Source organism: Suillus subalutaceus, assembly GCF_016647625.1.
Source record: "Suillus subalutaceus strain FC151 chromosome Unknown DFJ58scaffold_4, whole genome shotgun sequence".
Taxonomy (NCBI): Eukaryota; Fungi; Basidiomycota; class Agaricomycetes; order Boletales; family Suillaceae; genus Suillus; species Suillus subalutaceus.
This window is the reverse complement of record NW_024540253.1, coordinates 702,311-715,769: the sequence shown is the minus strand read 5'-3', so window position 1 is coordinate 715,769 and position 13,459 is coordinate 702,311. Positions and strand designations below refer to the sequence as shown.

Genomic DNA, 13,459 nt, shown 5'->3' with positions numbered 1-13,459 from the left:
CTGCTGATCATGATTCCAGTTACCATCCGATGCTAGTAGAAGATTGTCCAAATGCCAGTCGCCTATGCCTAGCAGGTAAGGACCGAGTACGACGTTTGACTTCGTCATCTGCGTGGTTAAACTGCCGTATTACAAATGCTTTTACTCTCAAGTCCACGGTCCCTGGTCCGAGGAGCTCCAAAGTATCATCTGTGTCGACCTCTGTCTATATCGACATTAGTTCCACCACTGCCTGCTTCACTTCTGAAGGATTGCGCCAAGTGACAGACTTGAGGAACTTGGTAAGCCCACGCTTGTCCCGTGCTAGGTAAAAGCGGAACTTCTAGATGAAGCCTTTCTCCTCGGAATGAGAGGCTGGAAGGTGCGTAATCGAGTATTTGCTACAAACAACATGTGAGGAAGGTATCAATGCATAACAGTTAGGCTTTGCGCACATTAAGTTCATCTCTGAGCTCGGCATCAGGTTTGAGTTCTGTCGTACGGACTACTTCGATGACTCTGCACTAGCTGGCAATGCTTGTCCTCTACAGGGTTTTCGTGTGCACTCTCGGGGTCGAGAATGCCCCAGAGATATGGATCTGTAGCAAAACAACTGGGAAGTACAGGTGCGAATGGTATCGTCGCCTAGTTCTAGGCCTCCTACAGAGAGTTAAACTTCAAGGCAGCGTACATTCAAAAACGCGGCACTGACAGATTCTCTAAATACCACGGGGAAGTCGAAACGTGGAAGGTCAACATAGATTCTCTGACTTCTCTGTCTCGCGCTTTCAGCCGTCCTCTTTCAGTGTGTGCATTCGCACTTGATTGTAGAAGACTTACATCATATGTCTCCTCCATCTTTCCGAAAACCATATTGTGTAGCCAATCTGACTTTATTTCTTCACGAGCTGAAGAGGCGGTAAGAAATGAGCGACCGTACCCGAGAGCTATGGTACAGCCTACCTTCTCTAAACCATTTCATCCCTGCTGCCAAGTTTACTTTGTGTCTTGGTCTGTATGGAGCCATCTGCTTCTTGACCGCCCAGAGCAACAAGCGATGTTTTCCCGGGCGCAGAGTCCTGACGCGGTGACTGTATATACTATAAGTAGCCTTGCAATGCATTGTAAATACACCTGACGAACCATTTTTTTCCAAACATCCTAAACGTTGAGCCACCGACGGGAACTGCTATGCGTGGAGCCCCGATATCCCATACAGTAAACGTAATTTGTGAACTCAGTGGAAGGTCACATACCGAATGGGAAGCGTTATCCATTCGTTCGCATCTGTGTAGATAGTTGGAGTCGATGGTGGTGGTATAAGGTGCAGTGTATGTGTAGTTGTTCTTGAGACTTACATGTCACGAGATTCGATCGATCGATCAGGCCTTGGAATCAAATAGGGCAAATCGACACTGCCTCCAACTTGAACGTCCACACTGAGTCATTGAGGTATGTAACAACTGTTCGCCTCACAATTCTTAGTTGCTGAACACTGAAGCGCTGACTATTTACTAGGCAGTTCATTTAACAAGACCTGACTTAGTTGCTCGTCTTGCGCAATCATGCAAAGCGTTCACAGATCCATGCTTAGACACCCATTCTCCCCGTTCATGCCTCTGCTTCCGGGAGGTCTACGTTCCGCAGTGATTGGAGACTTATTCAGATCCTTGGTACTGTCCGCAAGGACTACAGAATTCTACATATCAGTGTCGCACTCTGAAACTCTAATCTCGTTCTGCTCAACAATAACCCAGGGTCTCAAGACACTTAGACGCACTAGGGTTTGCATGCCACATCCTGGAGAATGAGAGTCTTCTGACAAATATGCTAAATATGCTCGCTGTGTTCGGGTATACCATCCCCAGAATCTGAGCATCGCACACGAAATACTATCAAGAAATGTATCGACGAGTCTCTGCCGTGCGCCGGAAACACTTGTTTCCCAGACTGTATCACCTTGTCTGGCATACTCTCCATTCTCATTCCCTGGAGTCTTGGTCGCTCCCTCTTTCGTTGCGGTCCCTCAGTATTGTCTTAATTACTGACCTTAGCCCAGATAATTCTATTTTACATCAGGTAGCGCATGATGCTCCCGAGCTCAAAACAATTGATATCACGGCTACAGACTCGAATGAGCTTGTAATATTCGACTCCCTCCAGTCCGTCATACTCAAAGGATCGCGTGATCTCTGTGATCTTGCCAACATCAGCCATTGCCCCTCCTTCGCTTCAGAGACAGGCCTCAGAGTTACATTTCATCGACACTTGGCGAAGGTAACGGTGTGGGAGCAGTCGAGTTTACGGCGTTTCCCGCCCTTGAGACGTTGTGCGTTCTTGGGCACCCCATGCCAGCGGCTTCATTTGTTGCGCATCTTGGCAGCACATGCCTACGTTAAGTTGAAGTGCATTTCCTCGGACATTGCTCTCAAACACTTTCGAACTGCCGGGCATTCCTTGCGGCACTGCTGGGGAAGCATGGACACTCGACACAATCGCTTGATATCATCATCGATGGAGAGGGTAGCGCTGTTCCCTGGAAAATGAAAGCGAGTTCAATCAGTTCCCGGAGGAATTTTCAAGTGCATTGCGGCTCCGTGTGCATAGAAGCCTCGAAAGTCAAGGTCACCGGCCATTTTCTATGTCGTGGTTCTCGGAATCGCCACAATCAACGTAGGAATCGCTATTTCTGGTGGTCGCAGTATTTGACGACAGTGGTTGAATTTATTAATCACACTTGGGCTCAGAAGAAAACGTCCCAGACCCCGTTTATCGATGAAGTATTGTATGACTCATTCTTAGATACTTAGACTGCGCACATTTCTCGCTGACTCTGGTGATCTTTCGGCGTGGGCGTCCTCCTTTCATTTCGTGCGTTTTGCCATCATGCAAATTTGAAGTGTCGGCATGTTTAGAGAACGGGTGACAAATGACTCGAGCATTCTCAAAACTATGCATTCGGTAAGATAAAATAGATGGAATGAAGCGTCGTTTAGTGCAATCATGAAGCATGTTTAAAGTCATGCAAACTCCAGAGTGAAGTAGTCAACTAAGTATTTTCAGCCCAAAGTCAAGATGGCAAGTTGAAGACCTGAAATTTTTGAGTTACTGTTTTTGGCATTTGCAATTTCTGAATCCAGCGCGTCAGGACTCAGTTAGTACTGTTACCAGGTTTCCACCTGGTTCTTCCAGCATCTTCAATCAGTGCCAGTCGCGGTATGTACACGACACGTATTACGGAGTAATGCTCATCATTACCACAGGATGACTGCACTGGATATTCATGCTTGCAGGCTCCACGTCGAGCATCAGATTGTCGCCTGCATCATCGCAAGTATCATGTTGGCTTCGTCAAGTTCAACAACCTTTTGCCCTGCAACAGGCAACGTCTCGCACTTTCCAGTTCCATCGTCGTATTCATGCTGCTCACATGATGAAAGGGAGAGCTCAAGGAGAGGTGAGCTGCGCTTTGAGCGAGCGCAAGGCAGACGACGCTCTGGTCAGGAATGCAGCATTGGCAGATCATTCGGACACAACTATACAACAGACACGCGTTTTAAAATTATCTGGACAGGATGGTTTGATGCCCCGCGCTCTGCTGCCCACAGACGAGTCTCGAGATGTCGAAGCCATCCACATTCACGCTGGCATCCGTTCAACTCACGGTCAACAAAACCCATATCGTCATCACCCCAATCCTCACTACACTGGTCATCAGAATCCAATAGATTCACTCGAAGAGACACCACCAGACCGACTGAAGACACGGCAAGAATTGTTGGACAGCTTATTGAAAGCTACCTCAGTGACAGATGGGTGGGAGGCATACCGCACCTTGACAGTCATGTTCCCCCATCATATACATCACCTCTCCAGAGTTCCAAAGATACCTCAGCGTCACCTCCATCATCTTGCTCGCCTTCTTGCCTCCACAAAACCTCGAACACGAACCCTTTTCTTACGACTTTCTGCTGTTTTGACGATGCTACATCGGTCTGGGTGTCGCATCTACCTTTGGGAGTGGAATGCCTTACTAGACTGTGCAGGAAAGCGATGGCGGAAATGCAGCCTCGAAGACTACAAGGCAGCTGTGGAAGTCTTCAATAAAATGACCACACCATGGCCCTCTGAGAACCCAGGCGACAACGAGAATCTGGCCGCAGAGCCCGATTTGGGTCATGTGCAGCCCGATATCATTACATACACAACCCTCCTCTATATCGCTGGCCGCTCGCTTGACCCCAGCGCCATCCGTCACGCGTCTAATCTACTCAGAGCCTCAGGGCTACCACCGAACCGCATCACCCATCTATCATTGCTATACTATTATACGCGCACAAAGCAATTGTCCGGTGTTCGATCCACTTTGCAGAAGATGAGAGAGCAAGGCTTTGAGCCTGGTCTGGATGGGATCAATGCATGTATATGGGCCTATGCCCGCAATGGGCACATCGATGTCGCTTCAACGATTTACCGCGTACTGCGGCACAATATGCAACCGGAGCTCGATGTAGGCGAATACGACATCGAGGCAGCTGTCAATTACCTGCTAGATGTGGAGGGCATCGCCATACGGGGCGATATAATACCCGACGAGATCACGTATACCTCCTTGATCCAAGCCTTTGCCTATCACGGACAGATTATGAAGGCGCTCCACGTCTTCGTGGACATGCTCTCTACGCCTAATAGGGAACCGAAGGCTCCTATCAATCAGCAGACAGGTGAACCTTCTCTCTATCAGCCAACACTTGCCGCTTTCCGGGGAATATTCCTCGGCTTCGCACGGCATGCGCAGAAACCGCTTCCCCTGCGGTCCACTCCCGGATCTTTATCCGAGCGGCTCCGTCCTATCCAGAAAAATGATTGGAATCTCGAGAATCTCCATCAGGTGTTCAAGGCTTTTATGAACTTGCCTGCAGATGTCATGCCGAATGAGAGGCTGATCTTCTGGATCTTGGTATCTTTCAGCAAAGCCAGCGGTAATGACGCGGGAAAGCTGCGGAAAGTGTTTTTACAACTTGAACAGCGCTTTGGTGGCGGATGGGGCGGTCGATTGGAAAGGCTGCGGAAAGACATATTTGGCGACAACGGGAGCGGCGGGCAGTAGTTGTCGATCTATTCACGTACGGGCACATACACATCTAACCCTAATATCTGTACAAGCTGCGACAATTTGATGTTGATACATTGCAATGCTCGAGGCGATTTGAATCATGAAATTTAATCATGAAATGTCGTCATCACCGTTCTCCTTCCTCCACTGGACGAACTCCTCCCAGCCAACTTCGCACTTCCTGCTCTGGTATCGTCGAAGTTTCACGGTCCTGAGCGTCTCTTCCGTGATGGCGCCGTTCCATCCTGCCTTACGCATAGCACTTTCCACGGCCTCAACCTTATCCCAACCTTGATCAGGTATGACATCTGGGAGATACGTCGCGGTCAGAGTATCTCTGGAGTTGAATCGCGGTAGATATGCTGACGAAGACAGAGGAGAAGGTGCGCTCGAAGATGGTGGGTATACTGATGGATTCGGGAAACTAATGTAGATCCCGTGTGTGCCAACGGTCCAATCTAGGTATGACGACGCGTCTTCGAAATCCGTCAAAAGGGATATTCTAGGCGCAACGACTGAATGCATCAACATACATATGAAAGGTGTGATACACTTACCCACATTCGAGAGACGGCAACTCTCGACGTTCTATTTTCCGGAAACGAGAGTCTTTGAATGCACTGATCAATGCGTATTCTGCGAGACCCTCCCTGAGGGGCATGGCATCGAAGTTGCCGATGCAACCCCTTAGTCTGGGTGGTCTGCCTGCGCGAGATGATCTGGTATTCCACGTCACAAATAATGGACTAGAAAATCACAACTATAGCACACATTTAGATCGAAGCGTACGGTTCACTTACTATTTCTCGTCAACGAAATTAGGTGAGATAGGCTCGCTAGATGTTAGCGCGCAGTACAATGCATCGAAAGCACGAAAACAGTGCTCTGGCGTGCACACATTGTACACCTTGTCTGCTTGATCTCCTTCCATTGGCTTGGAGGGAAGGAGGGATGTGGTGGTCGAGGCCTGAGGAACGAAACGGACTCATAGCTCGGCGCTCAGCTCTAGCCTCTTCCAGCATTGATGATCCTAACTGCCTTTTTTGGTGTTCTCCCTCGTCAGTCTGCTGACACAAATACCGCCTAGCACAAACCTAGCAAGGGATTAGAAGATCCAAGATTGCTGAATGAGGTGACTATAGACACATGCACAAATTGTATCTACTTAAGGTAGTATATGGTATGAGGAGATAAGGAAGTGAATAATAGTATTGCAAACAGTGGTCCCGAGGCTCGGTGGTATGAGAGAACCTGTAGGAATCATAGAAAGTGGCATAAAGAACATAGCATCCTGTAAACGAAAGAAAACGAGAGAGCTTGAATATCAGGTGAATGAGATTGATGTGACGGGAGAACATGTTGGACGATGTGAGAATGTATGCCGGACCGGTAAGATGCAGATGAGTAGAAAGACAGCAGATAGCTGAGAAGTCTTGATACCTGGCAGGGACAAGATCACGAAGCACAACAGCTCCAACCTCCTGAAGTGGAACGAGCCTTCTCCCGTGCCTCTTCTTCTTCGGCCTGAGCGGCCCAGGTAGGCGTGCTGATAGTCGATAGGAAGACACTATCACGTTTCCTGAGCTCATTTTCGCGCTCAATGATATCCTTCCGCTCGATGATTGCACTAATCAATGATTCGAAGAGGTTCTCGATGCCTATAGACAAATAGGTGAATGAGAGAATCAAGGTGGGGATCGAGCACACGCACCGAAGTCATCTTTAGCCGAAACTTCGAAAAGTTCCATCCCCTTGTGAAGTCCCCATTCCTGATCATCGACATCAAGGTCTTCCTCATCTTCATTTATGCTATTGCTGCTGCTATCCGCGGCATCATACCCTCCTGCATTCCGCCCAAAGTGTGAGCCAAAACGAGATTGTAGTGAACGAGAAGCCTCTGTTTTTGACCTGTTCAAGGCCAAACCTGTCGTCTTTATTCTCGGAAGGCCAGGTCCAGTATTACATCGCTTGAGCACAGATGAATGCGATGACTGGCTAACAGCGGGATCCAAGTAGGACGCGCTGTGTGGCGGAGAAGACTTCATCGGGGGGTTGTTTAGAGGAACTGATCTGATACTAGTAAAAGATGTGAATCTGGGGCGAATGTAAGATAGTGTTGACGATGGTGGGGGAGGAGGGGGAGGAGGGGTCGGGGGGCGCGGCGGAGGAAACCAAGTATGCAGCGATAGGCGGGCTAGATCAGATGTGACCTGTCTGTGATGATGTAGGTCGGCTTTTGAACCAACGATATAAATGATGAGCTCTGGCGGACAATTTTTCTTCAACTCTGTAATGGCGTCAGGAAAGAATTGCCAAAGTGAAACGTAGTGCTACGCACCAGCTAACCATCCTCGAATGTCCTCAAACGTAGCAGCATTCGTGATATCATACAAGAGAAGTGCAGCATTTGCTCCGCGATAATACATGGGGGCCTGATTACGCTGGTAAATCACTTGAAGGTTCATAAGTAAAATTGAGTTCATACCATGCTTCGAAATCGTTCCTGTCCGGCAGTGTCCCATAGTTGTAGCCGAACCTTCAAACCATCGACATGAACTTTCTTAGTTACGAAGAAAGCCCCGGTCGTGGACGTCATGTTCCTGGGATCGAACTTGTTCTGAGTGTAGCGATGGAGTAGGCTGGTCTTGCCCACGCCTTGTTAATTGAGAGCATGTCAGTGAATCAAGTTCTTAATATTCTATTGGTATCCGAACAACGAACCTGTATTGCCCATGACCACAATTTTGGCATCTATCCCATGTTCAACATACCTGGACTTTGAGTACGGGTCCATGCGTGGATACTCCGCCATGCAGAACGACGTTGAAGGTGAATGAGGAGTGCCACGAAGGGCGGGAGGGAGGGAGAGAAAAGAGAGGGAAAATGACTAGCAACAGAAGCAAGGAAGACAATGAAATGAATCAACTCAAAAAGACTGCAGACGCGATACAGAAACCACGTGCCGAAATCACGCCGAACCTGCCACCAGTGCTACGAGCGCCAACAAGAACTCTTTCATATAATAATCCGGCTATATGACTCGGAAAGCGATGAACTAACACTGCCAGACGCGCTACATTCTCTTTAGCAGGCACTGAACTTTGAAGTGCTTAGCACTCAGCGCTGCAGCGCTTTGAGTCTTTGACAATGACACGTTTATCACAGCACAGAACGTAAACAAGACATAAGCGGCATGTCCTTATTTTTGTCGGGGAATGCAGGGAACCGGAACATGTGTCATGATAACGCGTAATCTACTCCTGGTTTACCGGTGGGAACTCAAACGTCACATCCTTGCCCGTCAAGCGGCGGTATACTGAAGAGAACGAATCAAGCTTATACTCAAGAGATGTCGCATCTTTAGGGTCAAGAATGCTGCAATATCATTCAGCATCACGTCAATCCATCATAGAGCACGCCACCTACACTTTCAAAAGTTTTGATCCGTCAACAGATACGCGAGTCCTCTTGCCAACAATCTCCGTCGGGAAGACAAGGTCCTCGAGGATCTTCTCGTGTACGTTGGTGAGTGTACGAGAGCGGGGTCTCTTTTGCTTCACCCGCGAGTTACGGGTAGGCTTGCTCAACATCCGGCGCTGAGCGACGAAAACGACGTGGCGGTCAGAGAATTTCTTCTCCAGCTCACGGGTGAGTCTGCGAGATGGAAGACCAATTACAATGTCACTCTTCCCACTGAGATAACCGTCCTCACCTCTGCTGCACCTTGTGGAATGCCTTCAGTTGGGGAATGGGAACGAATATGACGATAGCCTTCTTTCCACCTCGTACATCAACTTCACGGGCGGCAGAAATTTGTAGAGCGCGCAGCTCAGTCTTGAGTTCAGGGACATTGTTCTCGAGGTCGATTAGGGCCTGAGCGACGGAAACCTCGGTTTCATCAGGGGAGGTAGTGGGTGCATTTGCGGTACGGAGGATCTTGTGGTTGACAGACATGGCTAGAATAGAGGCCCTGTAGTAGATGATCCTACGGTCAGCATCCACTCCTCATAACTTGCATCCACCCAATCAAAGTGATTCGACCGCGATTTTTGCTCCGCAGCTCGATGTGCACATCCATCCTGCACCGTTGAACACCACAACAAGCAGCAATTCGTACTCACCGAGCTTGACGCCTTCGTCGATGTCTTTTTTTTTGCGATGGGTCTTACCTTACGGTGTCTAGCTATCGCGCCAAACAGTGACCAACACATTCATGTGCACGTGCTTCTAAAGTTGGAAATACCCCTGTTCAATTACCCGAATATGAGCTTGTGTCTAGCTGTCTCGTGTCCGCTTGAATTCATCTACCCAATTCTGCTCTACCTCTCCCTTTGGAACAACAACAAACGTCAAACACCCGTCTTTCAACTCCAACCCATCATCAGGCTCCCCTTCTTTCGCCTTCGCGGCATTGCACACGTCCCTCAATGACATCTTTTTGCCAACTTTGAGTAGCCGCTTCCTTCTTGTTATCGCGTAAACCACGAGGGTGTTCGCAACGTACTGCCCAGCTTTATCCCAGTTGGGTGCAGGTGCCTGCGGCGGAAACATTTGAACAATATGAGTCGAAAAGGTGGTATCTTCGACAAAATGTGCTATGACGTCTGATGTCGCATATTGTGGATACAAGAAGAACACGGGGATTATCAGGGTAGTTCCTTCGGGGTCCTCTGGATCAAAGTGGGGCTCATATGGGTTCTCTGATGACCCTTTCGGGTTGTAGACGGCAAATAAATGTCGTTCCTGAAGCATGATCAGGAGACCGATGATGAGCCCGAGGTAGAACGTACCTTGAACGCTATCTGCAGGAGCTTCTTGACTCTTTGTTCGTTATGTATTCGTTCCTGTTTTTCACTCTCTTTGCGGAGCTTCTCTGCCTTCGCTTTTGCGGAACAATCGCGGACTGATCTGACTCCTTTGTTTTCTGGGTCGTACTCCAGACACCTCTCGCAACAATCGAGGGACTCTTCATAGCGCTCCAGCGCGAATAATGCCATAGCGGAGCGGTAATAGGCCTTTGAAGATTTCGTATTCAGAATGAGCGCGTTTGAGCAATCTCGGAGCACGGAACCATAGTTCTCTTCGAATTGGTTAGATCCTCGTTATCAAGCCAGTAGCTCGATTCCTCACTTAGTTCGAGGTTGCACGCGGCACGGTTGCATAACAGAGCTTCGTGCAATACAGTATCAGATGGCTTGGCATCAATTCCCTGCGTGTAGAAGCTTATTGCTTCTCGGTGGCGTTTTCCCTTGAAGTAGTCGTTTCCTTGCTCTTTGAAATTTTGAGCGATCTCTTGAAGAAGTAGCTTGTTCACGAGATGTTACGGTAGACAAGAGAAGGTTCTCACCCACCATCTGGCGTTCCGTCGAAGGCGAGGCTTTGTAAGGCTTGAATCACAGGGTCGTCAGATCCTTCTGGGGGGAGAGATTTCATAAAGAGTGGAGTGCTTTGCAGAGCAGCTATCTTTTCCTCGAAAGAGGACTCCGCCGACTGTGGAAATACGGCAGCCATTTTGATCTTCTTTCCGGTCAACCGTTGAGTTGGCGTCAGTAGTAGTGTGTATTAAGGTAGTGCAAGACTTGGTGCTGAGCAAAAGTGTTAATTAAGTGACAAACAAAGAGCTGATAAGATCCTGATAAGATCATTTGGGCCGAACAGGATTAACCGAAAACCACCTGACCAAAAATCAGTCTCAGGCATGCTTTGGACGCGCTGAAGCCTTCATGGCAGCGACCAAAGTACGAGGGCTGGTGGCTGCGCTGAACTCGACGGGGTGTTTCAAATACAAGGTAAGCCTGATCTTTATGGAGTTTCTTAGAGTTTCTTACACCATCTTCGTCCAGAGTCCAGATGCAGTGGTAGATTTCCTGGTCGTGGGCGGAGGTCCGTCCCGCACATTCTTCGTGGCGCGCTGACGCTTATCCATTGCTAGGTGTCGTAGGCTTGGCTGTTGCCCAGCGACTATCCGAGCGCTTCCCGACGAAATCAACATACCTAGTTGAGAGACATCCACACGCTGGCGAAGAGACGAGGCGAGCGAAATAGGTACTATCATATTTACTCCGCTGACTGAGAGTGGATAGCTCTCGTAACTCGGAAGTTGTACACGCTGGTGAGCTTACTTTGCGACGTGCAACTGTGTCTGTGTGCCCTGATGCTAGTGACTTTCCAGGACTTTACTATCCTCCAGAATCACTCAAGACGCAGCTATGTTTGCGAGGCAGGCACCTCATGTACGAGCGGTGCGACAAATACAATATCCCGTACCGAAAGACCGGCAAACTCGTAGTAGCACACGAGCACCAGCGGGCGTACGTTGAAAGCCTCTTCGCAAAGGCCAGACGACTACCATGCCCCAAGCACTCGCCGCTTCATGGAGCTGAAGAGCAAGTGCTCCCTGTCTCGCTCATAAGCGGTACGCAAGCACGCGAGCTTGAGCCAGACCTCTCACCGAACATAACTGCTGCGTTATGGAGTCCAGAGACAGGCATTGTCGACTCCCACTCTTTCATGGAGAGTCTGGAAAGGGATATATTAGAATCGGAAGGAGGCGAGTTGGTATTTTCTACTCGAGTCGTTCGTGTAGACCCGTACAAGAGCGAAGAGACCTCTAGCCTTAGCTCAGAAGAGGGCTGGGTAGTTCAGACTGTCACCGAGAACGCCGAGCAAGGAGATTCCCTGCTCGCTCGCACCTTAATCAACGCGTCTGGCCTTTCTGCCAATCTCATTCCAAATTCTCTACTGCCCGAGGCATCACGTATACCCATGTTCTTTGGTCGGGGCTCGTACGCAGCTTACAGCGGTCCAGGCATATCTCATATTAATCGGCTCATATACCCATGCCCTGAAACTGGGCCAAACAAGCACGCCTTCCAATCGCTCGGAACGCATCTGACCCTTGATCTACAAGGCAAAGTACGCTTTGGGCCAGACCTGGAGTGGATATCACCGCCCTCTCAGGCTGATGCATCAGAATACGATTTTAACGAGGAAAACACGGAGTTTTGGCGGAAGCATCTAAAACCCAGTGATTCCAGGCTGGAAGAGATGCACAGAGCGGTGACTGAATATCTACCAGGGGTATCTTTTGAAGGATTCAGACCTGACTACGTCGGAATCCGTCCCAAGTTGGTGTTGTCCGGATTCCAAGACTTTACTGTTCGGAAGGACTATGCGGATGGAAGCGGGAGAGGACTTATGGTCAGCTTGATGGGTATTGAGAGCCCTGGCCTGACGTCTAGTCTGGCTATCGCTGAACATGTCGTAGATGATGTCATTGAGTTAGAGCATATCCATATTTCACAATAGGACGTGGTATATATAGAATGTCTTGGCTCCGTACAATCGACCTACGGGCGTGCTTCGCCCCGCGTTATAATCTTCGGCTCCCAAGCATTAATCTTGGGCTTTACGGTGTTATACGACCGATAGGCACCTCTCGTAGCCGTCAGGGTCTCTACCCAGGGCTGTTCTGAAATTAGACTGGAAAGCAACGAAGTGCACGATAGCTACATACCGCTTTCCATGCCGGAGTCATGTTCTGCATGACAGCGTCCTCGGTAGGTGGTTGCAACCGGATATGCGATAGCCACGAATGCCATTCAGGCGGGACCTGAGTAGCATTGTTGTAATGCTAGAGACAGTACACGGTTATACCCGCTTTCGCCCAATTAAAGATGGACGAGAACATACCTGAGCAAAGTCTACCCATCTATGACGCCCTATAAAAAGCATCAAATCAAATATCACGTTGAAGCACACGAACGTAATACGCACCTGGAATTTCATCGTCTGAGTTCAAGTTTTCAAAGTACTTGTTACCGAACCTATCCGAACGATCAAACTCTGCGAGAAATGTGGGGCGAGCACCTACTGGTCGGTCCCAATGAGCGTTCCAGCTTTTGCATCTCCAATGTACTGCAATTGATGCCACCATTGTTTGATCCCGGTTGTGCGGATGTTTCGCACATAACGAATGAAGGACATGTCGGTGAACTGATGCAGAAGACTTATTTGGTCGTGATTGGTTCCAAGTGTTTCCAATGCAGGTTACGTAAGGAATGATTAATGAATCACCACATGTGTGGAGTTATGCCTTGAAGATTCGCTCATGGGTGGTTTCCTCCGAGGTCCATCTCAACTGGTCTTAGCTAAGTGGTTACCACAACAGAATCTAAATCATGTCTCTTGGAATGAGCTAACGCGGGTTTCAAACCTGCTGATAACAGTTTTTCCTATCAGGGCCCGCCTTGAAGATTCGCTGTCGGCCACTGTGGATGGTTTCTGGCCGAGGTGGTTACCACAATAGAATTAAAATCTGTTTCTCTCGCACTGCGCAGTGCGAAGGTTTGGAACGTTCCGATG

At 48.9% G+C, this 13,459-nt stretch overlaps 7 protein-coding genes across 7 annotated transcripts; 2 read left to right on the top strand and 5 right to left on the bottom strand.

Moving 5' to 3' along the window:
* Positions 1–19: 19 nt before the first annotated feature.
* On the bottom strand, positions 20–1,256 carry DFJ58DRAFT_721767 (uncharacterized protein; the record flags this gene model as incomplete). The annotated part of the gene is made up of 8 exons (XM_041384831.1): positions 20–205; positions 270–380; positions 435–447; positions 482–624; positions 692–754; positions 820–887; positions 943–1,070; positions 1,123–1,256. 8 exons carry the CDS (start codon positions 1,254–1,256, stop codon positions 20–22), a joined length of 846 nt encoding a protein of 281 aa, XP_041250400.1.
* Positions 1,257–3,113: 1,857 nt separating this feature from the next.
* DFJ58DRAFT_741373 (uncharacterized protein) lies at positions 3,114–5,089 on the top strand (the record flags this gene model as incomplete). The annotated part of the gene is made up of 2 exons (XM_041387139.1): positions 3,114–3,195; positions 3,243–5,089. The coding sequence occupies exon 2, from the start codon at positions 3,263–3,265 to the stop codon at positions 5,087–5,089; it is 1,827 nt and encodes a 608-aa protein (XP_041250399.1). The 5' UTR covers positions 3,114–3,195; positions 3,243–3,262.
* DFJ58DRAFT_676278 (alport syndrome) lies at positions 5,073–6,072 on the bottom strand. The gene is made up of 3 exons (XM_041383117.1): positions 5,896–6,072; positions 5,653–5,841; positions 5,073–5,597 (listed from the first exon to the last, which is right to left on the bottom strand). Exons 1-3 carry the CDS (start codon positions 6,024–6,026, stop codon positions 5,207–5,209), a joined length of 711 nt encoding a protein of 236 aa, XP_041250398.1. The 5' UTR covers positions 6,027–6,072; the 3' UTR covers positions 5,073–5,206.
* On the bottom strand, positions 6,073–8,074 carry DFJ58DRAFT_758658 (P-loop containing nucleoside triphosphate hydrolase protein). Its single transcript, XM_041388303.1, has 5 exons — positions 7,817–8,074; positions 7,581–7,750; positions 7,434–7,527; positions 6,807–7,382; positions 6,073–6,753 (listed from the first exon to the last, which is right to left on the bottom strand). Exons 1-5 carry the CDS (start codon positions 7,905–7,907, stop codon positions 6,551–6,553), a joined length of 1,134 nt encoding a protein of 377 aa, XP_041250397.1. The 5' UTR covers positions 7,908–8,074; the 3' UTR covers positions 6,073–6,550.
* Positions 8,075–8,158: 84 nt separating this feature from the next.
* Positions 8,159–10,702, bottom strand: DFJ58DRAFT_903527 (40S ribosomal protein S7). Its single transcript, XM_041394867.1, has 8 exons — positions 10,447–10,702; positions 10,226–10,387; positions 9,886–10,175; positions 9,404–9,838; positions 9,217–9,259; positions 8,808–9,051; positions 8,522–8,749; positions 8,159–8,470 (listed from the first exon to the last, which is right to left on the bottom strand). Exons 1-8 carry the CDS (start codon positions 10,604–10,606, stop codon positions 8,350–8,352), a joined length of 1,683 nt encoding a protein of 560 aa, XP_041250396.1. The 5' UTR covers positions 10,607–10,702; the 3' UTR covers positions 8,159–8,349.
* Positions 10,703–10,759: 57 nt separating this feature from the next.
* On the top strand, positions 10,760–12,405 carry DFJ58DRAFT_758650 (pyridine nucleotide disulfide oxidoreductase-like protein; the record flags this gene model as incomplete). Its single annotated transcript, XM_041388302.1, has 5 exons — positions 10,760–10,884; positions 10,939–10,978; positions 11,028–11,127; positions 11,179–11,207; positions 11,268–12,405. The coding sequence occupies exons 1-5, from the start codon at positions 10,819–10,821 to the stop codon at positions 12,401–12,403; spliced, it is 1,371 nt and encodes a 456-aa protein (XP_041250395.1). The 5' UTR covers positions 10,760–10,818.
* On the bottom strand, positions 12,406–13,183 carry DFJ58DRAFT_758649 (NDUFA12-domain-containing protein). Its single transcript, XM_041388301.1, has 5 exons — positions 12,969–13,183; positions 12,872–12,921; positions 12,788–12,816; positions 12,612–12,728; positions 12,406–12,561 (listed from the first exon to the last, which is right to left on the bottom strand). Exons 1-5 carry the CDS (start codon positions 13,079–13,081, stop codon positions 12,445–12,447), a joined length of 426 nt encoding a protein of 141 aa, XP_041250394.1. The 5' UTR covers positions 13,082–13,183; the 3' UTR covers positions 12,406–12,444.
* Between the last annotated feature and the right edge of the window lie 276 nt (positions 13,184–13,459).